This window comes from Taudactylus pleione, unplaced genomic scaffold (assembly GCF_031769625.1).
Source record: "Taudactylus pleione unplaced genomic scaffold, aTauple2 ptg000037l, whole genome shotgun sequence".
Lineage (NCBI taxonomy): Eukaryota > Metazoa > Chordata > Amphibia > Anura > Myobatrachidae > Taudactylus > Taudactylus pleione.
The window spans coordinates 19,935,478-19,961,678 of NW_028284439.1; the positions used below are offsets into that span (position 1 = coordinate 19,935,478).

The 26,201-nt window shown below is 44.1% G+C and overlaps 1 protein-coding gene across 6 annotated transcripts in view; it reads left to right on the plus strand.

The window, feature by feature from the left end:
• MFN1 (mitofusin 1) overlaps positions 1–26,201 on the plus strand; it is a 59,504-nt gene that overhangs the window by 12,890 nt on the left and 20,413 nt on the right. For all 6 annotated transcript variants that reach the window (XM_088452434.1, XM_088452435.1, XM_088452431.1 and 3 more), the window contains exons 5-10: positions 2,620–2,744; positions 4,183–4,291; positions 15,078–15,185; positions 15,495–15,648; positions 18,966–19,033; positions 21,401–21,522. In XM_088452434.1, coding sequence (XP_088308560.1) covers positions 2,620–2,744; positions 4,183–4,291; positions 15,078–15,185; positions 15,495–15,648; positions 18,966–19,033; positions 21,401–21,522 — 686 coding nt within the window. The remainder of the gene's footprint in view (positions 1–2,619; positions 2,745–4,182; positions 4,292–15,077; positions 15,186–15,494; positions 15,649–18,965; positions 19,034–21,400; positions 21,523–26,201) is intronic.

Consider the following 26,201-nt stretch of genomic DNA (forward strand, 5'->3'; position numbering starts at 1 on the left):
ATGTGGCGAGCACTGCGACACTGCATTATGTGGCGAGCACTGCGACACTGCATTATGTGGCGAGCACTGCGACACTGCATTATGTGGCGAGCACTGCGACACTGCATTATGTGGCGAGCACTGCGACACTGCATTATGTGGCGAGCACTGCGACACTGCATTATGTGGCGAGCACTGCGACACTGCATTATGTGGCGAGCACTGCGACACTGCATTATGTGGCGAGCACTGCGACACTGCATTATGTGGCGAGCACTGCGACACTGCATTATGTGGCGAGCACTGCGACACTGCATTATGTGGCGAGCACTGCGACACTGCATTATGTGGCGAGCACTGCGACACTGCATTATGTGGCGAGCACTGCGACACTGCATTATGTGGCGAGCACTGCGACACTGCATTATGTGGCGAGCACTGCGACACTGCATTATGTGGCGAGCACTGCGACACTGCATTATGTGGCGAGCACTGCGACACTGCATTATGTGGCGAGCACTGCGACACTGCATTATGTGGCGAGCACTGCGACACTGCATTATGTGGCGAGCACTGCGACACTGCATTATGTGGCGAGCACTGCGACACTGCATTATGTGGCGAGCACTGCGACACTGCATTATGTGGCGAGCACTGCGACACTGCATTATGTGGCGAGCACTGCGACACTGCATTATGTGGCGAGCACTGCGACACTGCATTATGTGGCGAGCACTGCGACACTGCATTATGTGGCGAGCACTGCGACACTGCATTATGTGGCGAGCACTGCGACACTGCATTATGTGGCGAGCACTGCGACACTGCATTATGTGGCGAGCACTGCGACACTGCATTATGTGGCGAGCACTGCGACACTATGCATTATGTGGCGAGCACTGCGACACTATGCATTATGTGGCGAGCACTGCGACACTATGCATTATGTGGCGAGCACTGCGACACTATGCATTATGTGGCGAGCACTGCGACACTATGCATTATGTGGCGAGCACTGCGACACTATGCATTATGTGGCGAGCACTGCGACACTATGCATTATGTGGCGAGCACTGCGACACTATGCATTATGTGGCGAGCACTGCGACACTATGCATTATGTGGCGAGCACTGCGACACTATGCATTATGTGGCGAGCACTGCGACACTATGCATTATGTGGCGAGCACTGCGACACTATGCATTATGTGGCGAGCACTGCGACACTATGCATTATGTGGCGAGCACTGCGACACTATGCATTATGTGGCGAGCACTGCGACACTATGCATTATGTGGCGAGCACTGCGACACTATGCATTATGTGGCGAGCACTGCGACACTATGCATTATGTGGCGAGCACTGCGACACTATGCATTATGTGGCGAGCACTGCGACACTATGCATTATGTGGCGAGCACTGCGACACTATGCATTATGTGGCGAGCACTGCGACACTATGCATTATGTGGCGAGCACTGCGACACTATGCATTATGTGGCGAGCACTGCGACACTATGCATTATGTGGCGAGCACTGCGACACTATGCATTATGTGGCGAGCACTGCGACACTATGCATTATGTGGCGAGCACTGCGACACTATGCATTATGTGGCGAGCACTGCGACACTATGCATTATGTGGCGAGCACTGCGACACTATGCATTATGTGGCGAGCACTGCGACACACTGCATTATGTGGCGAGCACTGCGACACACTGCATTATGTGGCGAGCACTGCGACACTATACATTATGTGGCGAGCACTGCGACACTATACATTATGTGGCGAGCACTGCGAAACTGCATTATATGCTGGGCACTGCAACACACACTGCGTTATATATAGTGAGCAATGTGACAACTCTGCATTATATGGCGGTCAGTGTGACTCTGTATTATATGGTGGGCACTGTGATACTGCATTATATAGTGAGCAATGTGACAACTCTGCATTATATGGCGGTCAGTGTGACTCTATGACTCTGTATTATATGGTGGGCACTGTGACACTGTATTATATGGTGGGCACTGTGACAGTGCATTATATATATAGTGAGTAATGCGATAACTCTGTGCATTATATGGTGGGCCCTGGGACACTATATTACGTACATGGCGGGCACTGAGACTCTCTGCATTATATGATTGGCACTGCGGCACAGCAGGCGCTGGTACCTTAATGTAACGGGACTAACAATGGGTTTTTCCCTCACCGTAAATACATTTCAGACTTTACAATGCTGATACCTGTATCCAAGCTAGCCTAAGGTGACTGGAGCTACAGCTTCTAAACCCTTTGCCTTCTGGAGACTGGACATAAAAATTATTACTTACCTGGTTTTAGACTATAACTGGAATACCAGATTCAGCGTTTATTGTTATTTTGTTTTATTTTTAATTTGGCTCTGGACCTGTGCATGTTTTTTTAAATGTTACTTGTGCTCCTCTGCTAGCTGGCCACACCCCTTTAGCTTTGCACCGCCTCCCTTCAGTGGGCCCCTACCATCGCATTCCCCCTGTGCGCCCTTCATGTCCCAGTCCGACACTATGCATGAACACACATGATGTAATGCTATTGATTCTTTATTCGTGTGCAAAGCCAATTCATCTTTTCTATGACTTTGCTGTTTGCAGACTGTGAACCAGCTGGCTCATGCCCTTCATATGGACAAAGACCTGGAAGCTGGCTGTCTGGTGCACGTTTTCTGGCCTAAAGCAAAGTGTGCACTTCTCAGAGATGACTTGGTCCTTGTAGACAGGTGAGTCTAGGGGTGTGCAGTAAGGTATATAACAGGTCTATATCTGAAATCAGGCGCCACCAGGTATTGTTTGTCCAAAAAAGCAGCTGGAAGAGGCAATCATGAAAAAACTAAAAAGCAAAGTGCTGAAAGTAATAGTCTCTGAATTCAGATTACGATTATTCTGATTACAATGGATGGAATATAAGATGTACAATTACTCATTTAGTAAAAGTTAATCTTAAAAATATGATATCAATATAGAGAAAAAACATACAATATTGGTACATAGAATTGTACATATATTAATGGCAGTCTTAGCGCACAACCTGGCATCAATGAATGCTAATACTTTTTTTGCAGCTCAAATAGCGGACTATAGAATAAACTCAGTCCTCAAATCTGTCCTCCTTAACCAAGGTATCTGGCAAATGGCAATACGAAAGGTAAGGAGTAGGTGGATAATGTCCGCTGAGTGCATGTTAGCAGTAGGTTAGTGCACAAATAATTTCCTGATGCATTTTACTGAGTAGAACTTACAGCTTTTTCACCTACTTTGTACCTCCATTGGATGTTCCAGCTTTTGGACCGTGCAACAAAGGGGAACCAACTACAATGGGCGTTTTTATTCTTCGATAAAAGGATCCCACAATATCACTCGCTGAATAAGAAATCTACTTACCTATGCTGGACATACCTACTACTTCATTTCATACTGCCATTTGCCAGGTACCTTGGCTAAGGAGGACCGATTTGAGGACTGAGTTTATTGTATATTCTATTGGATAGTCTATTTGAGCTGCAAGAAAAGTGTTAGCATTCATAGACAGCCATTAATATATGTGCAATTTTATATACCAATATTATGTTTTTTCTATATATATATTGATATAGTGTTTTTAAGCCTAACCCTCCAATCCACTCCAGTAGGCTAACCCTCAGCTGCTGGTCTGTGCCAAATGTTCGCATTTCAACAATGTTGACATTATAACTGTAAACTTTGTGATGTCAAAATTGTCGAACTTGACTACATTCCAAATCTAGTGACTTATGAGGAAGGATTTTTTCTGTGTGTTAATATTTATTATAGTTAAATTTCAACCTAGGATCATTCCATTAAATTGTTGCTTCAATCACCAAAGAAAACAAAATAAGGTTAATAAATATGAAACGGCCATAGCAATCTTTAACACTATAAAGGGACTATTATTTGACACCGGATACAAGACCACAAATATTTTTTTTTATTTTTTATTTTTTTGTAACTGAAGCAACATTTTCTCGGAATGAGCACCTAATTCCACCTTTCCAACAAATAAAATGGCAAATGATTTTTCAGATGTGTTTGAATAATACTTGAGCTACACATCTCATTTAAGAATATGATGAACTTGCATGTGATGTGAAATCATATTGTAAGGTACTGTGATATTTAATAAATAATATTGCTCTTGTGTAGTCCAGGAACTGACGTGACTACTGAGCTAGACAGCTGGATCGACAAATTCTGCTTGGATGCCGATGTTTTTGTGCTGGTGGCTAATTCGGAATCTACTCTTATGAACACGGTAATGTTAATTTTAAAATGAGATATAAATATGTTTTATGATATTTCAGCACACGTTGCTACCTCCACAGTGCTGTGGATTTGGGTTCAGTTCCCACCAAGGCCTTATCATTGTGGAATTTGCATGTTCTCCCTGTGTTTGCATGGGTTACTTTCATCAAAGTCTAAAAACATACTGTTGGTTTTAAATGGCTTCTGACAAAAAACTGGACCCTACTGTTATGTGTGTGGGAATTTAGTCAGTAAGCTATATTGGGGCAGGGTGATGTAGTCAGCATCCCGACTGTCAGAATACCGACAGGTTGCAGAGGGCAGTATTAGGGTTAGGGGGGGGGGGGGGGGGTTAGGTTTGGGGGGAGTGTTAGGGTTTGGCACTAGAGGGAGGGTTAGGTTAGGCTGTGGGAGGGGAGGGTTAGGGTTGGGCTGTGGGAGGGGTGGGTAAGGGGAGGGTTAGGGTAAGGCTTATAATACTTAAAGAAATCTATTTGGGATTCTGACTGTTGGGATCTTGCTGTCGGCATCCTGTAGCCAATCCGGGGCAGGGACTGATGTGATTACTTAGATTAGCGACTGAGCATACCCATGCCATCTATTCTATTCTATTGGGAGAAAATTATTATATAAATGAAGAATTATACATTTTCTTCTCAAGACAAACTTTTTAAAAGTGACTGATTTATTGCATGATACAGACTAAGGCCCTCATTCAGAGCCGTACGCTCTGAGCAGAGCGCACGCTCTGAATGAGGGCCGGGCTCCATTTTCATGGAGCGTCCTCCTGGACGCTCGTATAGCTGTGGGTCACCACCCACAGGCTATACGAGCGTGCTTTGTGATGGCCGCGATGGTCGAGACCATCGCGACCATCGAATTTGCGAGCCGGAGCCTGCGGTTGAGGTTTTCAACCGCAAGCTCCGGAGTGATTTTGGCTCTATCAGAGCCAAAATCACTCCCACTGACATCACTAGTGATGTCAGTGGGCCGGCTTCTGACGGGAGGCGTTCCCGTGGGAACGCCCCCGTCAGGGAGGCACGCCCCCGGCACGCCCACCAAAGGGGGCGTGCTGTCAATCAACATTGACAGCACGCCCCCTTTGATCGGACACAACGAGCGAAGGACTTTCCTTCGCTCGTCGCGTCTGGCGCATGCGCACGACGGAGCTCCCTCCGTCGTGCGCATGCTCAGTGCATAACATCGACCCACTTGCGAGCGGACAGCCGCTCGCGAGTGGGTCTGAATCAGGCCCTAAATTGCTTATAGTGTGTTTTTTTTTTTTTTTTTTTTTTTTTTTTTTAAACAATTTTTATTGTGTATATACTCACAAATGCATGTACACATGTACCAACATGCATATATATTGCTTGAATACACATACATATTTATACAGAACTGTAAACTGTACCAACAAGCACAGTTCAAGAGCAACATCAAACAAAAACATAATTGTAAGATATAGCTCATCAGAAATAACCATCTATCAAACATAGGCAGAGAAATAAAGTATATAATTAAATCAGAACTATAATAACAGAAAACAAAAATAAAAAGTATATAAAATAAAACAAAATATAAACACACACCCCCACCCCCAAACCCTGGTGCAGCTTGACCTTTCCATTAATCGAATACTCCTACATTGGAGGGAATGTCTTTATTCCTCTCAAGAGAAAGGGAAGCATATCTCCGAACCTGTAAATTTAGAATCTAAAGACACAAATATATAATATCACTCCAAATTATGAAGTAGTGACCAGTTCGTAGTCTCAAATGGTCACATTATGGCCCTGATTCAGAGCCGGACGCTCTGACCAGAGCGCTCGCTCTGAATCAGGGCCCACCTCCATAAATATGGAGCGTCCTCCTGGACGCTCGTATAGCTGTGGGTCACCACCCACAGCCTATATGAGCGTGCAGGATGATGGTCGCGATGGTCTTGACCATCGCGACCATCGCCAGTGCGAGCAGAAGCCTGCGGTTGAGTTTCTCAACCGCAAGGCCAGGAGTGATTTTGGCTCTATCAGAGCCAAAATCACTCCCACTGACATCACTAGTGATGTCAGTGGGGCCGGCTTCTGACGGTAGGCGTTCCCTTGGCCCCCGGCACGCCCACCAAAGGGGGCGTGCTGTCAATCAACATCGACAGCACGCCCCCTTTGATCAGACACAACGAGCGAAGGAAAGTCCTTCGCTCGTCGCGTCTCGCGCATGCGCATGACGGAGCTCCCTCCGTCGTGCGCATGCGCAGTGCACACCATCGACCCACTTGCGAGCGGACAGTCGCTCGCGAGTGGGTCTGAATCAGGCCCTATATGTGTTCTACTGTCAGAGTCCAGGGAGTCAACATATATATACCCCATTTAGCATAAAAGCGAACCACCCCCTTCTCAACATCAGGTATAGTTGCCCGTCTGTCAAAATAAAGCATTTGTAGTAAAATAATTATAACTGCTTGTAGTGATGGTGCTGTGGAAACCGTCCAATTACGGAGGATAGTTTTCTTCGCCACAGTTACCACCACCGTAAGAAAGGGAAACAATTCCCTCTTCCGATCCTGCAGGTCACAATTCATATAATTAGCGCATAACATAGCTAATGGGTCCTTCATAAGGTGTAAGGCACATATCTTATTTAGAAATACCATAATCTTATCCCAAAATTTTCGGATTTTCCCACATGTTATGAAAAAAAGTAGCTCGTGAGAATTTACATTTCGGGCAGCAACCCGACTCCTCCTCAACAATATGTTGCCTCTGAATCTGGGACATATATGCCCTATGAATGGTCCTTGTATGTACTTCCTGCTAAATAGCCGAATGGAGAATTCTCAAAGTCTTCTCTGTATGCTTTAATAGAACAGTAGGGGAATCTACTGTATTTTCGAGGACCAATTTTGGCTGCAGCTCTTCCATAAATCATCTGCTGTCGCAGGAAGCAAATAGTCATACAAAAAAAACGTGTCTTGTAATACTCAGTATTGGGTTAATTAATTAAGGGCCATAAGATATCGTTGTCTTCCTCCCGCAGCATAGGAGGGGGTAAATATTGTAGAAAGTGACGAAGTTGTAAGAACATAAAAAAATCTCTGTTGGTGCATACACACGATCAGATTTTTTCTTCAGATATGGACGATAACGATTTAAAAATCGTTCAGTCGTTCATATCTGATGGAAAATCGTTCATATCTGACATGCCTGAACGATGGACGATCAACGATGCGCGTTCCCGTTTGTCAGATAACGATATCTGACATCTGATGGGTTTGCAGTCAGACTTGGACGATTCCATTCATTTTAATGCAGTCAAAAATCGTTCAATCGTTCAAATCGTTCAAAACTTTGGTCAAATCGTTCAAATCGTTCAAATCGTTTAATCGTTCGGTCGTTCATCTGACAAATCTGACAAGTCTGACAAATCTGACCGTGTGTACGCTCCTTTAGGAAGAAGAAATTTAGACTTTAAATCCTGAAAAGAAAACATTTGGCCCCCTGGATCAAACACATTGCGAATGGCAGCGATACCCCTCACTCTCCAGACCAGGTGTTCAGCGTATTCCAGACCAGGAATAAACATAGGATTACCCCAAAAAGTATTATATTGAGACACATTATGGCGCCTGTGAAGCTTTCAGTTTATTTGTATCCACACTAAGTAAGTATCAAAAATATAGTACAGGTATATTATTTTGCACTAATGGCGGGAGCTGTGCTCTGGGAGTATGAAGTAGAGCAGGTACTGAATAAGGAGAAACCATCTCTTCCTCCAGGGATTTATGGGTATATGTCTCACAACCCATCAACCAATCATGTATATATCGAAAAAATACTGCATTAGTGAATGCGGAACAGACAGTCCACCATCTGACTTCCCCAAATACATCTTTGCATAGATATAAGTGGTTTCTCACCCTTCCATAAAAACTTAAAAAATAAGTGAGTAATTTGAGTAATATCAAAACGTGATAATCGTATTGGTAACATTTGAATAGGGTAAGCCAATTTAGGGAATATAACAGATTTCAGCAAAGCAACTCTACTCAGGAGAGATCATTTTAGGTGTCGCCAAATTTCCAGTAGCTTAGCTATATCAGCTATCACTGGAGTGAAATTAACAGTATATAACTTAGAGATATTAGCCGGAATATGGATTCCAAGGTACTTTATAGCATACTTAACCAGTCGAAATTGATCCAAGAATGTAGCAGAAAGCTCCAAACAGAGCCGAAAGCTCTCCCACTGACATCACTTGTGATGTCAGTGGGGCCACCCCCATACGGTAGGCGTTCTCATGGGAACTCCTCTGTCTGGGCAGCCACCCCCCCGGCCCGCCCACCAAAGGTGGTGTGCTGTCACTCAACATCGACAGCACGCCCCCTTTGGTGCGAGACCCGGAGTGACGGATTGCCAGTCGCTATCCGGGTCTCGTACATGCGCACGACGGAGTCGGCTCTGTTGTGCGCATGCGCTCTGGGCCACCATCGACCCGGTTGCGAACGCTCAGCGCTTGCCACCGGGTCTGAATCAGGCCCAGAGTTTGGGAGATCTGACACAAACAAGAGCATGTCATCCGCAAAGAGATGCACCTTCAACATTACTTTCCCAATAGAAAACCCTCTAAATCCCTCCTGTTGACACAAAGTTATCGCAAGAGGCTCCAGGGCCAGTGCAAATAATGTTTCTACTTCAGGGTCCATAGGGGGTCCACAGGGTTGACCTTGGGGTATAGGTTGGGAACCAAATCCGGGCACCACGCAGTTAAAGCTTTTAGCTCCCAGGATGCACTGGGTCCACTCTCCCTATAACCCCACCCCCAAGCCAGAGGCACCTCAGTTTAAGTTGGTGCCCGGCCGGAGTCGGGTCACCGTTAGCGCAGGGGGAGCTGATTAGCAGCCCCTAAGCTTATTTTATTTTTTTAGGGACAAAGTTTTTTCATGGACTTTGGACTCTTCAGAGCGGCAGCGTCGGACTGTCCATAGGACGTCTAAGCTGCCGCTCCGTCACCCCGCTGGCGCTGAGACGCCAGTACAGATCTGGGGATCTCAGCGGGACCCCAGAGTCTGTACTAGCCGGACTCTGCGGGCGCCCAGGACTGCTGCCGGATCCACGGGGAGCAGGTAAGGTCGCGGATCACCGCTTGCGGTGATCCGCGCATTTCAAATGCAGTCCTGTGCCTCCGGTCTCAGGGGACAGACCGGAGGCGCCGGCAGTGGCGGCGGGCCCCCCATACCCCGTGTGTCCACTAGACCACCAGGGACTTAACGATCGGTGCAGGGAGCCGGCGTCCCGGGGGTTAATAGCCGGCCAGGGGAGGCAGCCTTCCCTGTTACAGCGGCTCCTCCCCTCAGCTCAGCGCGCCTTTCAGTATCCATAGTCTGGCGTCGCTGAGCTGCTTCCTCCGCGGGCCACGCTTCCTCTGAGGTCTCCAGCGGCCATTTTATCTCTGTGGTGCAGCAGAAATCTCTCAGGATGGCAGTGAGTCCAGTCCCCCTGCGTACCTCACCATCAGGTCAGTGTACACAGCGCTGTAGCCTTCCCAGACACTGAATCTGGGCAGTTGAATGCAGTGTAATAGTGCAGTATATTATATGACATGTTTATGTATATATGTATATATCTGCATTGTATGTGACTTATGCTAGTGCTGACTGTACTTTATTCTCTCACCTGTCAGTGTATATCTATCCCTTTTCTTTATCTGCCCTAATACAGCTGTACTTAGGGTGGTTCTGAGACCTCACATTTATATACTTGTTAATATTTGTGTGGTTTGTCACATACTGTTGCGTGCTGCACGTTGCCATATTTTAGATGGAACTGTGTGTTGCATACGCTGAAAATGGGTCCCTGCAGCTAATTTTTGGCATCAGTCAGGACCAGTATAGTGCTGCTTTATATTTCCGCCAAGATTGGTCAGATATGTCTGACCAGGAGATAGAGCGTTATACTGCACCCATTTTTACTATCCTGCAAGTCATGTGCTGCAGGTGTTAGTGCGGAGGATTTGACTCATAAAGGGTTCTGTATGTGGCGTCATCTGGTGCCGGCCTCTTTCACGACCCCCTTGGGCGGTTTGTTTTCTCGGGATCCTCTCAATTGCGGATCGCCGGGCGGGCCCCATTGTTGTACCTCACTTGGGGTTACTTCACCATACTGCCCTTTTCATCTCAGGGTATCTCGCAGCTTCTTGCACTCTTCCCCTGTGACACAGACTACCGCTCCCTGCAGGGTTTTTTCGCAGTATATGAATTCCCCCTGGTGCCACAATAGTCTGTCATTCCCCTTGCAGGGATTACCACAACAGCCACCCTGGGTGGATGTTGTTTTCTACGAAACGCTAATTGGCGTGGTTGACGCCCTGTGGTTACTTCCCAGTTGGCTCTGCCGTGAACTGGGTACTGTTTGGGGCTCTTTCCCTCTTACACGGGGGGAAGCCTATTTCAGGTATTATTATCCCTGCTTTCGGGCTGGTAGCAGGTCCATTCTGGTTAGAGTGAATGTTGACCTGCACCTGTATCATACACCCTCAGTATTGCGTGCCTTCGGGTTACCTGTTGCTGACTAGCGGGTGGATCGCATAGCGGGACTCTGGCTGTTGCCAGATAGGAGGTGTTACAACAGTGTTTGGCCTCCTGTCCCAAATTCCCTGAGGGTCATCACGAGCCCCTCCTGGGGGGGATGGGCGTGTTACTCGTCTGATTACAGACGTTACTACGCCTCCCATTCCTGCGTGGTCGGATTCTTCGGATCCGTAGGTGGTAACTCTGCCTGAAATCAGTATACTTGCTTTCAGGAGTTGTTACCCATCCTACCATGGCTATAGCATGGTTGGTTAATACTATTGCATATTGGGTTGATGCATTTGTAACGTTTTTTCCCCTCCAACACGTCGGGGGTTCAAATGTATTTGGTCGCTCACGTAATATATGCTGTTGTCATAGGTGGAAATGCCTATATTGGATACCAGTCTCCTAACTTTCAGAGTTCCGGCTGCGACTGTATCCTCCGTAATACCCTATGGCTGCGCTCTGGGAATGCAGAGGTGCAGATACCATCTTTAGGGTTGATATTGTTTGGTCCTGACCTTGACAAGATTGTAGTAACATTGGCAGTATTACTAACGACAAGTTTACCGCTTTCAGCTATGCCCACTACAAGGCCTCAGACTAAGTCTGTTAAGTCTTTTTTGTCCTCTGGGTCAGCCTAAAGGTCTGTTTCTTCGTAGACTGTCGGCATCTACAAGGGCCGACATATCCAGTACCGAGCAGGCCTGGACTGCCAGCCGATCCTGCTTCTGAACCTACGGATATCTCTTCAGTCTGACGGGACAGGCCTACAACTGGGAGATACCGATTTTCTCAGTTCGCCCGGTATTAGTGTCAAGTTGCCGCGGCTACGTGGGTAGGAGGGTACGCCCTCTTTACAAGGGCCTTACAGATCCAGAAAGCTATGCAGTTGTTGCGGTAAGCGGAGCTAATTAGGCCATCCCCACTATCTCAGTGAGGGACTGGTTGTTCTGTTTTCTTTCTGGTGCGGTGGCTGAATGGTCCTCTTTGGCCTATTCTCTGTCTCAATTCCCTGAACCAGTTCCTAAAGCTACCTGGGCTCAGGAGGAAATCCCTATGCTCCATCATACGATGTTTGGAACCTGGGGACTTTAGGGTATCACTGGATATACAGGACGCGTGCCTACGGGTACTTACAGAGACCTTTCCTCAGCATGGGCTGAGGTTTGCTGTATCACAGCAACACTTACAATTTTTCGGGCTCTGCCTGTTGGGACTGTCCTCAGCCCCACAGGGGTTTACCAGCGTTTTGGATTTTCTGACAGTTCTTCTGTTCAGTATATCCCAATGCTCCTGTACCTGGACGGCCTCCTGCTCTTAGCGGGATCACCGGGGTACTTTACGGCCAGGTCAGGATGACTGTGGCTTCTTCAGGGTGCAGACGTTTAATCAACGGGGAAAAAGTCCTCCCTGCATCCCTCTCTGGGTATTCTTCATCTAGGATCCCTGCTGGATTCTCAGAATCTGAGAATTCTTCTGGCGTAAGACGGAATCTCCTCTCTTCCATTAGGAGTACATGGTTGTCTGCGCAGTCGACAGATGTCTTTACACTCTGGGATGCATGGTGGAATGGGCTCAGTTCCATTCCAGGCCTTTCCATAATTGGCTCATCTCCAGATGGAATGAGTTTTTTCTGTCGGATAACTGTTCAAACGATGATGCTCTCTCCGGAGGCAAGTCGGTCCCTGTCCGGGTGGCTATGGCCATCTCGTCCAGGGTTTTCTTTGCTAGGGACAGTGTCTGGATCGAATCCTTTTCAGTGCAGTTGGACGTCTGTCGATTCCACCCTGTCAATTAACTTACTCTGGCATAACTCTTGTTTCCCGGTGAACCTGAAAAGGTTCAGTCCGACAGGGTCAGGACAGTGGCTTCCTTTTTAGCAACACTGTTCGTTGGGTGGCAATGACAGGTATGTCACATATTCGGACATAGTCCGAGGGTCTCCTCCCGACCATCTCGGCAGCGTTCATTTCAGGAGCTCTCCATTGGGAAGCGGGAGTCCTCAGCCGTCACGACGTGCATCCCGGGGACTAGTCTCTTCCCCAAGAGAGGTTTCATCTCCTGGTGAGCAGGGGGGGCCCCCCTGAGGTGACCCTCATGGCCTTCTGACTTTATCACACTATGGTGTTACAGTTCAGCTCTGGGGATTCTGAAGCAAACTTCAGCGACTCTTTGTCGGTGAAGTGGTCCTTCCACTTTGTGTACCTGTGTTCTCCGGTCTCCCTTCTTCCTCGAGGTCTTTGGAAGTGTTTTCAATCAAGACGGAGATGCTTTCCTGCTGGTGGCTCCTGATTGCCCCAGATGTCAGGGGTACTTGGATCTTCGGAGTCTCTACATCGATACTCCATCCCTGATGCTTCACTGCCCGGACCTGTTGTCTCAGGGTCCTTGGTTTTGCCTTGGACCTGGGTCGTTTGTCTTTGACTGTGTCCTTACAGTGGTCTTACGGCTTCCCTGGCTTTGTCATCGTTGGAATGATTAGAGCACATGGATCAGCTTTTGCTGGGACCTACCACAAACTGTGGCAGCCATAAATCTTATGGTATTGTACCTGTCGATACAATCCTCCGGTGTCCAGGATTTCCAGATATTCTGGCATTCCTTCCGGCTGGCTTGGGTTTCACACTTGGCCTGGTCTTCCTGACAGTGCGGATCTCTACACTGTCAGTATGGTTAAGATATGGAATTGCTTCACTCTGGTATCCAGTTCATCCTTTGGAGTGTTTTCTTGATTATGCCTCCATTTGTCCTCCCTAGGGACTCCTTGGGAGTAAGTAGTGGTTCTTCGTTACCTCCGGGGACAGTCAATGGAACCGCTGGTTGTGATAGCCATTACATGGTCTATTGCTTAGGCTCTCTCTTTCTCTCAGGGTGTTTATATCAACCAGGAGAGTGTCTGAATTGGGAGCGTTCTCATGTGGCTCCCTCTTCTGGAGGGCATCATGTCAGGGTGGGAGTTGCTCTCGCCCTGTGTTTCTTCTTAGTGGTTTTCAGGTTCCATATTATTCTGGAACTTATGGTACGGCCATTCTGTCCCCAGTCCTCTCGGCTGGTGTGGCCTCATTGACTGTGGTCTGGCCTCTTTGGATTTAGGTGATCCGTTCAGGTTCCTTACGGAAATCGGACTCCTTATTGGTGGTCTGAGATTTCTGGTTTTCACAGGAAAGGATGGCCGGCCTATAACCAAATGTTGGCTTGGATGGCCTCGTAGGTCTTCCTCAGGGGCCTACCCATGGGTTGCCTTTCTGTTGTTGATGCTTGTTTTTTCTCGGGCCATGTGACCCTCGTGTGCGGCTCGCTGTGGCGCCTCGGCTGTTTTGCCTTACTAGGTGGCCACGTGGTCTTCTGTCCACACCTTTTTAAGGTTCTAGGCATTGGTTTCCTTTGCCTCTCAGGATGCTTCCTTTTTGGCGACGGATTCTCCTCTCAGCACAGGAGCGTCCCCACCCTTGGTTGAACTGCTTTGGGACATCCCCAAGGTCAACCCTGTGGACCCCCTATGGACCCTGAAGTAGAAAACAAGAGATATGGTAAGAACTTACCTTTGTTATCTCTGTTTCTACGAAGTCCATAGGGTCCACAGGGCGCCCGCCCTGACGCACCTGGCTTCATATGGGCTGTGTGGCTGGTCACCGGTTTTCCGTCTCCCATATCGGTGAGTATGGTTATTGAGTGTTCCAGTTTTCTCTCTCTCTTTCTCTCCTCCTCCGGCCTTTGGCTACTTACAAACTGAGGTGCCTCTGGCTTGGGGGTGGGGTTATAGGGAGAGTGGACCCAGTGCATCCTGGGAGCTAAAAGCTTTAACTGCGTGGTGCCCGGATTTGGTTCCCAACCTATACCCCAAGGTCAACCCTGTGGACCCTATGGACTTCGTAGAAACAGAGATAACAAAGGTAAGTTCTTACCATATCTCTTGTTTTATAGTGTCTTAAAAAAAAAAATGTTTATGTATGGTTACAATGTTTTAATGTCTGTGCCTACAGGGCAGTAAACAAATATAAAGTAGTGATACACCACGCAAGTTTAGAAACTCTTTTATACTGTAACACAGTGATTGTGTTCCCATGATCCTCTTTTGCTAACTGTTTCTAAGTTGACAAAAAAAGGTTGTTTGTATCTACTATAGCAAAATGATGGTATTCTCATCATTTGGTGAAGTAATGTGAGGATCTGATGGATATGCTGACATCCTGTGGAATAATGCCACAAATATTCCCTACTCTTTTAGGAAAAGCAGTTCTTTCATAAGGTCAATGAGAGACTCTCTAAGCCGAATATTTTCATCTTAAATAATCGTTGGGATGCATCTGCTTCAGAACCAGAGTACATGGACGACGTAAGTTGATATCTATGAATTAATCACAGTAGTTGTTGACAGCAATGTAAATTTACAGTTACTGAACCATTATGATGTTTTCACTATTTGTATTTTCCATCTATGGCGCTGCGGAAACTGAGGTACCTTAAAAATAAAACCTAATAATAAACAAAACTAATTTCTAATCTGTGTTCAACATTACATTCCTCTGTTCGTTATAAGAGAGATTTTTTTTTTTTAATCTGTATAGTGTAGACATTGGAGTAATACCTAGAAACTAGAGAAGCTGAACAAACGGTCATTTTATTCTGGTATGTCTATCTGCAGGTGCGTAAGCAACATACTGAGCGTTGTCAGTCTTTCCTGGTGGATGAGCTGAAAGTGGTAGATCGTTCAGAGGCACAAAACCGCATATTTTTTGTTTCCGCCAAAGAAGTCCTGAGTGCCAGGATGCACAAGGCCCAGGGGATGCCTGAGGCTGGTAAGTGGAGCTCAACCTCCAAATGACCTGGGCTTGTGAACTTCTGAAATAAGTTTCCTCCTTACAATCTGTACTAGCCTATTTGCTGTTTTATGTAATCGTTCCTCTAAAAAAAAAATATCTCCCCCAAAAAGTTGGCACTATTTCTCTGATTTAAAGATACAGGCCTAGATTTATCAGCTATTGGTATTCTTGTTATCACTCGTTACTAAACTTAAATGGTGCTCCAACCAATCAGCTCCTATCGTGTTTGAAAATTACAGTTAGGAGGTGATTGGTTGGAGCACCATTTAAAATGAGTAATGAACGATAACAAGAATATCAGTCTCTGATTAATCTGGGTCATAGTTCTGTTTGTAAAAAGCATGTTGGCTGATCATGAATGGTGGAATGTAAGCTGCTGCTGTGCTTACTAGATATTCAAATATCTCCAGAACCAAACTGACATCCAGGCTATACTATAAGGTGTGTGTTTGATTTGGATTCTAAGCCACTGAAAAGGTTGCAAAACATAAATCTGGTTTCATAATATGTAGTCGCTGGCTAAAGTGACTACATGTCTAATATAAATAAATATATATATATATCTATATATATCTATATCTATATATATATATATATATATATATATATATATATATATATATATATATATATATATATATCTATATCCAGAAGGACTCACCAAGGAGACATTCAAGGTAGTTTATTCCAGCATCAAGGTAATATGAAAGCAATAGGTTCTAGCGGCAGCATACAATTAGCAGCGATGTTTCGGTCCAGTCAGGACCATTATCAAGCCAGCAGCATATCACAACAACCTTTAGATATTTCAATAGCACAACCTCAGCCCATAGGTCTGACTTACCTTACCACGGGCATTCCAATTTATAGCACCAACAATCAAAGCTAGCGTGTGCTCCACCGCTTGGAACGCACAACCCGGAAGTGACGTCACTTCCTCCCGGCCGCGTCGCATCATACTCATCCAGATTGCGTTCCATCCCGTGGAACGCATATTGGGGCCACAACCCAGCATCCTTATCCAACCTGCGTGCCAACATGTGGAACGCAAAGCGGGACCACTAACTAGCCATTATAAAAAACACAAATCGAACGGATAGACTAGTATACTTTAAAGCCACTCATAAGAGTCAATCACTCCAAAAGATATACATCTATACATAATAATACATATAATTGTAGTGCATATAATTTGGAATCCCCTTAGTTTACAAACAATTAACATACCACATAACAAAAAATACTCTTATATTTACCCTATGAGCCCTATATCCCATCAGGAATTTTTTTGTTTTATATAATATCTAAATATAATTTTTGAATTTTTTACCTTTTAAATTTTATCACACAGGGTCATAGAACATATCACAAAAAACTTATCACAAATAAATGTATCAAAAAAATCACTTAATAAAAATAGTTTCTAATGGAGGAGGTAATAAAGGAGGCGATGTAGATCTTAATTCATTGCCCTAACGAATATAGCAAATATCAATTCATCCGCATCTAGAGGAATACTCGCAAAGTGTTATATTAATTTAGTCCTCTTGGTGAAATAGTATCCAATTTAAATATCCACCGGGCCTCTAATCTTCTCAGTGTCAATTCACGATCACCACCCCTAACTGGTGGTGGGACCCAATCTATCAGTCGACATCTTAATGTTGACATTTGATGACCAGCACTTAACCAGTGCTTAGGAACCGGTTTATCGGATACACCCGTACTCAAAGCTGCCCGGATCGAGCTTCTATGGTTTGCCATACGTTCACGGAAATTCCGTGTGGTCAGACCAACATAGGCAAGGCCACACGGACAAGTTATCAAATAAATCACAAAGTCCATTGTGCAGTGCAACCTATATTTAATAGGTATAGCTATCCCGCTGTGTGGATGTGGAAAGCTAGAACCTGGAATCAGCGACCTACAGGTTGTACAATTCGTGCACTTACAGCATCCAGGCTTTGCTGCTGGAAGCCACGTAGTACTCACTTGAGAGGTTTGTTTCTTTGTTTGCATAAGGAGCTGCTTGAGGTTAGGACCGCGTCTGTATGCCATAATTGGCGGAAGCTTCGAACCCCTTTTGAAAGTTGGATCAGTGGCTATAATAGGCAATTCCATTTATAGGCTTTAGAGATAGCATGTGATTTATTGTCAAATTGGCTGGTAAAGATCATCCTACCATCTTGGGTAACGTCTGCCTTTGGGAGTGTTTAATACAAGTCTCTGTCTGGCCTTCTCCAGACACCTATCAATGGTTTTCTTGTGGTATCCACGACTTTTAAAGCGCTCCTTCATCTCATTAATCTGGTCTTCAGCCATATCATGATCTGTGTTAATTCTTAGAACACGCATAAATTGTGAGATGGGCAAACTCTCTTTAAGTTTAGGCGGATGATTACTTGTCGCATACAATAAAGTATTGCGATTGGTATCCTTCCGGTACAACGTTGTATGTAGCTCATGTCCTCTCTTAGAAAATGTTACATCCAAAAAATCTATCGATGAATCACTGATTTTTGCGAAAAATCTCACAGGACTAGGTAAGGCATTCAAAAATTCCACCATCCTCCAAAATTCCAACTCTGTGTCATCCCAGATGATAAATGAAAATGATTTATTTGATAACTTGTCCGTGTGGCCTTGCCTATGTTGGTCTGACCACGCGGAATTTCCGTGAACGTATGGCAAACCATAGAAGCTTGATCCGGGCAGCTTTGAGTACGGGTGTATCCGATAAACCGGTTCCTAAGCACTGGTTAAGTGCTGGTCATCAAATGTCAACATTAAGATGTCGACTGATAGATTGGGTCCCACCACCAGTTAGGGGTGGTGACCGTGAATTGACACTGAGAAGATTAGAGGCCCGGTGGATATTTAAATTGGATACTATTTCACCAAGAGGACTAAATTAATATAACACTTTGCGAGTATTCCTCTAGATGCGGATGAATTGATATTTGCTATATTCGTTAGGGCAATGAATTAAGATCTACATCGCCTCCTTTATTACCTCCTCCACTAGAAACTATTTTTATTAAGTGATTTTTTTGATACATTTATTTGTGATAAGTTTTTTGTGATATGTTCTATGACCCTGTGTGATAAAATTTAAAAGGTAAAAAATTCAAAAATTATATTTAGATATTATATAAAAACAAAAAAATTCCTGATGGGATATAGGGCTCATAGGGTAAATATAAGAGAATTGGCTGGAATGCACCCCGATGTTGTGATTATTACAGATGTGAGTGCGGGACTTGTTCCAATATATATCATTTTTTATTATCTAGGTGGAGCTCTTGCTGAAGGATTTCAGACCAGGTTTTTGGAATTTCAGAAATTCGAAAAACTTTTTGAGGTACAATGGTTTTCTTTACAATTCTTGAAGAAATGCTGTCTTTCATTTCACAGCTTGGATATGCCTCTTATTATACCTCACATTGCATCCCCCCCCCCAATCAGACTTTCAGGTTTTTTTAGACTAACTTTTCCCTAATTTTTTCACTACATTTTTTTGCAGTGAAACAAAATAAAACTGCGCTTCCTGCGTACCTGTAACTGTCCCAATAATCTTGAATTAGAATCAGTACAAGCAGTGTTTTGGTCATCAGATTGTGCTGGGAGATTAATATGTGAAATGCTTTAGAGGGTTAGAAAGTGAAAGTAAAAGTGACATATTCATATTTATATGTAAACTGGTAACTCGCTGGCTGGTTGTAGAGGACATGCTGGCTGACAGATGGTAATGCAGTATGCACAGTGATTGCCCAGCATAGTGGAGACCTAAAAGGAAAAAGATGCAGTAATTTATAGAAAGCAATCTGCTTTGTTTAGGCTTGTACCATTGAGAATAAGAAAAAAATATAATAACTACAGTCTGATGGATGTAGCTTTGTAAATCTGTTTACCAAACTAACCCGTGTTGTTTTTCCCCCTCTTGTGCTATCTCCTGCTGTGCTATTACTAACCTCTCTCCTGTTTTAGTCCATTGCTGTATGATCTAGCTCTAGCAGTGTGCGGTAACCTTTGCAACCTCTTGTTCATCATTGCTGACCTCTAGATTCACTCCTTTGGGGGACAATAACACCTTGCTTTTACTTTTTTCTGCTTTTCTCATAACCTTTCATTTCAAACTAACAAATACTTCATATTCACAACTTTCTCCATTATTTTAATTTAAAATCAAGCTGTAAAATATATATATTAAAATTCAAATCATTTATTATTCTAGCTGACAAACCAATCTAAAAATGACATCAAAAGATCTGAATTTAGATACAATTCATATATATTGCAGGTATATTGCCCATTTTATTTTGTTTGGTTGTGAATCCCTTCCCTGGTCACATAGTAGTAGATGGGGGTCCCTACAGCAGATAGTTGTGAATAGAGCGGTGTCTTTGGGTTTTTGGGGCTAGTGGGAGACTGGCGATTTATTTAGTAGCAGTTTTATTTATATATATATATATATATATATATATATATAGCACCTGCATATTACGTTGCGCTTTACAATTGGGAACAAGCAATAATAAAACAAGACTGGGTAATTACAGACAGACGAGTAAGAGTGCCCTGCTATTTCCTCACAATGTCCTAAAGAAATCGCCAGTGATATTGAGATTAAATTGTTAAATCTTTAAATACAAATTGGTGTGTGTCTTTTTTTCTGCTACTACTGTCTATTAGAAATTATACATAATTTAACAATGCTGGTGATTTCTTACAAGACTGTTAAAACCACCAATCTCTTGTCAAAAAACGAATTGTGTTGAATATTTTCTGCTTTCCATAAGTATTGATTGTAGACAAACAGGACAGAAATTGCACTACGGTAATCCCTCTTCAGCTTTACAATGCCTTGGCCTGTGTGTTGCTTTCTCTGGCCTCTAAACCTATACTCCAAATGACCATATACCATTAGGGCTGTTTAAAAGCCCTGGATGTCCCCACTCCCTCCACTCAAAAGCAGCATCCCCCACACCTGTTGATTTTTACCTTAGGAAGGCGGTGTTGTCTCATCTTCCATCCCTCAGACTGGGAGTGTGGTGCATGGCGCCTGTGACAACTAACACTCCCATGGTAGCTGGAGGATCAGAGGCCATCAGCTTTACACGCGGGCTGCTTCTCCTACATGTCAAGCCTGCACTCCATTTGGGGACATTAAAAATACTGGGTTATTGACTTTGTCACTCATTCATTGTGTTAGGTGCCCCCTTACCATTGGTGCCCTACACAACTGCCTAGATTTGGCCAATGGTAGCACTGGCCATAGATACCATTCCTAATGCCACACAGATCAGAATTTAGTTCATGCCCCGAAGTTAAATGCGTTGTGAGAAGATTATCACGTCTGGGATTCTGGGAGAGTGATAGAAAACAATGATAACATACTATATGGGAACTACTGTAGACTCCTGTAACCAGATATTATATCATATTTTCAGTAGACAAATAAAAAAGTCCAAGGTGGCGCTCCTTTTCAGGTATTCTTATGATGCTCACACAACGGATGCACATGACTGTGTTATGCAGGTAGAGGACACAGACTTGCTGCTGCATTTTCTGCCTTCATGTTTCAGTTTGATCATCATGTTTTCTTTGAGTTCTATGTGAGCAACAGCAAGTCCTTTCCTCGGGCACTGGTTAGTGCCATCTGCCTCTTGTTATTCCTGACTGGCTTTGGATGGGATCACAGTTATGTGTTGTGACTTGGGCCCCACAGGAATGTATCTCGCAGTCAGCAGTGAAAACAAAGTTTGAACAACACACTATCAGAGCTAAGCAAATAACAGATACGGTGAAAGCTATAATGGATGCTATAAACGTGGAGGCTGCTGACAAAAGGTAGGACAATTGATTTTCATTTTTATTTATTTTGTGTGGAGTGTTTTATATTTTACCTACTACGCGAAATATGCTACTGGATCTAACACTTTTTTTTTTTTTTTTAATTTTAAATATTTTTAAGTCCATTCGGTAAGGACATTTGCAAATTGTTACATTTTTCTGTTGGAACACTAGGCACAAATAGCTTGTGCACACACCTGCTAGGAAAATAAGTAAAGTGTAAAAACTACCGCATACTGAAGGCCCATTTGTGTAATGTGTTTTCCATACATTGTGCTTTTAGCAATACATCCAATTGTACTGGTTGTGTGTGCGAACAAATGAAAAATAGGTTGTGCTGTGTTCTTAAATTTGAAACACATGAATTCAATAGTGGAAACAAGATCATTAAAAAACATTTAATATGCTTTTTTGTTTTTGTTCTGTAAACTGAATTAGCATTTGAAATTTAGAAAATGGGAGATTTTAATTTACCAAAAACAGAAACTTCAAAATAAATACCACTATTTATACACTATAGGACCAGTCAAAAGTTTTAGAACACCCCCATTTTTCCAGTTTTTATTGAAATTTACTCTGAAAATGTCATGATTCCTGAGCGGACTGAACAAAGAGTCTATGGATTGTGTAGAAGTTATGGTTGGGTTACCCCTTGAAGATAGGTGCGGCCACTGGGCCATAAAGCAGCCTAGAGGGCTGGTAGAAGATGCAGCCACTGGCCTGTGTAGCAGCTTTGAGGACTGGTAGCAAATGCAGACACTGGATAGTGTAGCAGCCTTGAGGGCTGAGAGAAGATGCAGCCACTGGGCTGAGTAGCAGACTTGAGGGCTGAGAGAAGATGCAGCCACTGGGCTGAGTAGCAGACTTGAGGACTGGTAGCAGATGCAGACACTATATATAGTGTAGCAGCCTTGAGGGTTGGTAGAAGATGCAGCCACTTGGCTGAGTAGCAGCTTTGAAGGCTGAAAGTGGTTTACAGTTTTTGGTACAGCAGTCTTGAGGGCTGGTAGCAGATACAGCCTCTGGGCTGAGCAGCAGTTGATGCTGTGGTGCGGCTAATGCCGCCGAGATGATAAAAGTGGCAGGACGCTGGAGTGCGGCTAATGTCGCCAGGTTGACACTAGCGGTAGATGTCGCTGGAGTGCGACCTGTGACAGGCTAAGGTACAGGACACTCGACCAACATGATGCAGGAACCGGAAACACGTGAACCGCTATCACTGGCACCTGGGCAACGCTCCAACAGGAAAGAAAAACGAGGAATCTCTAATCCCACTCCATCAGGGATGACGCACTGCCTAAAGGGGAGGACTTCATGAGTCATCAGCGTTGCGTCTCTGTCTCGCAGCAACCGACCTGAGAGAACCATCGTCCAATGGAACGCGGCTGCGGCTTGTGACAGAAATGTCTCAGAAATGAAAGCATAGAACAAATAATTGGAGATTAAAAAAATCAATCAATCATAGGCATATAAGAATGTAGAAGGTGATATCTGCCAACAATTGCGCTACAAAGGCTGCTAAAGGGTAAATCTCCTTGGTGTTATCCTCACCAAAATTACATTAACACAAACAAAAATCCGGAGAATACCACTCTGCGCTCACCCAAGATATAGAATTTACTTACCTCAAATCCTTTTTATATTGGACACTTTATATGATAGGTGTGGGATGTATGTTCCAATGTTGATGAATATGTGGGAACATAAAACATAGAAAACAATCTAGTGCAGACGTATAAGAATTCACTTGAGTACACAATAATTCACATATAGGGGTGTATATGATCTACCCCAAATTAATACATATATAGTCCATTCAGGTATATGCTCTCCATATGTCCATATTAAAATGGAAAAAAAGGCACATTTAAAAACCAAAGAGACAAAATTTCCAAAAAAATAAAAGTGTTTTAATTGGATATATCCAAATGAAGGAGTTCCAAATAACTTTAAAAATACAACAATGCTTCACAGCTGAAATATCCACAAAAGGTGAAGATGGCTTCCTACCAGAATACAGTGGTTTTTTGTGCGTATAATGGAGCGTACACACGGTCAGATTTGTCAGACTTGTCAGATTTGTCAGATGAACGACTGAACGATTAAACGATTTGGACGATTTGACCAAAGTTTTGAACGATTTGAACGATTGAACGATTTTTGACTGCATTAAAATGAATGGAATCGTCCAAGTCTGACTGCAAACCCATCAGATGTCAGATATCGTTATCTGACAAACGGGAACGCGCATCGTTGATCGTCCATCGTTCAGGCATGTCAGATATGTCAGATTTTCCTTCAGATATGAACGACTGAACGATTTTTAAATCGTTATCGTCCATATCTGAAGAAAAAATCTGATCGTGTGTATGCACCATAATGGAGCATACACACGGTCAGATTTGTCAGACTTGTCAGATTTGTCAGATGAACGATTGAACGATTAAACGATTTGAAAGATTTGAACGATTTGACCAAAGTTTTGAACGATTTGAACGATTGAACGATTTTTGACTGCATTAAAATGAATGGAATCGTCCAAGTCTGACTGCAAACACATCAGATGTCAGAAATCGTTATCTGACCATCGGGAACGCGCATCGTTGATCGTCCATCGTTCAGGCATGTCAGATATGAACGATTTTCCTTCAGATATGAACGACTGAACGATTTTTAAATCGTTATCGTTCATATCTGAAGGAAAAATCTGACCGTGTGTATGCACCATAAGAGTGATCTCACTGCCCGCAGTAATGCACCCAAATCTTCGATGGAAATGGCACCGTCCTCCTCTGGTCTGGTCTAGGCATATATTTACTAAAGTGAGAGCTTGCCCATAGCAACCAATCAGATTCTGCTTAACATTTAACTAGCACCTTCTAGAAGATAACTAGAATCTGATTGGTTGCTATGGGCAACATCTCCACTTCTAAAAACTCACTTTAGTAAATATATCCCATAGAATCACTTTGTTTAGCCAAAATGTATCTAAATTTGATTCCTCAATGTAGCCACTTTTGCAGATCTAACTGCCGAACACACACGTGGCATTCTTTCTACATTGAAAATCGCACATCGTTTTGGGGTTCTTCCTAACACTGTTGCAGATGTTCCCACAAATGTGTGGCACTTGTAGGTTGCTTGTCTGGTTCATCCCAAATCAGCTTCATTGGGTTAAGTCTTGAGTTTGTGCTGGCCATTCCATAAATTGACACCTACCGTCTTGTTCTTTTCCTCAAAGGTAATTCTGACATAGCCTGGTGGTATGTTTTGGGCCATTATCTTGTTGTAGGATGAGCCCTTTAGGCCAGAGGGTATTTTCGCGATGCTGCTAAATGCTGTTTTAGCCATTTTGGTTCAGAGTGTCAGTCACTGTGCAATTTGCCGACTTCTTCTCCATGTTGACATTTGTCTATCACAGCAGATTAGATACTGTTTCCTGGTGGTTTTAAGCCCGAAAATTAAAAGTACAGTATTTTTTATTAGCAATACATATGGGGTGTTTTGCTATTAAAAGTATTGTCCTTTTTTAATTTTGGGCTTAAACACACTGGGAAGCTAGTAGGGGAACCATCCTTTCTCCTATCTGACTGTGGGGGTCATTCAGACCCGCTCGCGAGCAGCAGTACGCTCGCAAGCGGGTCGATGTTCCCCACTGCGCACGACTGAGGGAGCTCCGTCGTGCGCATGCGCGAGACCCGGGGAGCGACGGCTTTCCATCGCTCCGGGTCTCGCACCAAAGGGGGCGTGCTGTCGATGTTGATTGACAGCACGCCCCCTTTGGTGGGCGTGCCTGCCAGACGTAGGTGTTCCCATGGGAACGCCTACTGTCTGAAGCCGGCCCCACTGACATCACTAGTGATGTCAGTGGGAGTGATTTTGGCTCTGATAGAGCCAAAATCACTCCAGGGCTTGTGGCAAGGAGACCCTTCCGCAGGGTCTCCGTCGCAAGTCCGATGGTCGCGATGGTTAAGACCATCGCGACCATCTTTTTGGCCGCTCGCATATGCTGTGGGTGGTCACCCACAGCTATACGAGCGGCCAGGAGGCTGCTCCATTTTCATGGAGGAGGGCCCTGATTCAGAGCGAGCACTCTGGTCAGAGCGTCCGGCTCTGAATCAGGCCCTGTGTACAAAACCCTGCGCTGGAGGTGCTTCATGGCCCAGGCAAGCCTTTTTTTATTTGAATTGTTGCAAAACAGCTGTAAATTCTTAGCCCATTATTTGTTCACTGAAAGGACCTTTTTTTTTAGCTTTTGAATATTACAATATTTTTCAGTTTTTTGCTGACCTAAATTATTTTTTGTTGTTGTTAACCTCTAGCAGTTTACTGCATACCTTTGTGCCATTTCAGGTTATTCATTGGGCTTAAATTGCTTGAAATTCAATACAAACTGGAAACATGGGGGTGTATGTTTTAATAATGCTTATAAAATGCTTTTGAAAACCACAAATGGGTAAGAGGGAGCAGAAAAATGTATAGGTTTGCAAATCCTTTTATTACTTAGAAGAAAAGAATGTAAAAAAAAAAAATTAAAAGGTGTAGATCTCCTTTCAAACGAGTGTACCTTTTTACAGTTTAATTTTATATTAATTTAAGGTCTTTTGCAATCATGTGTGGATGATGATATAGTGTGTCTGCACATATATATTGATCCTATGGGGTGTGGGCGTTTT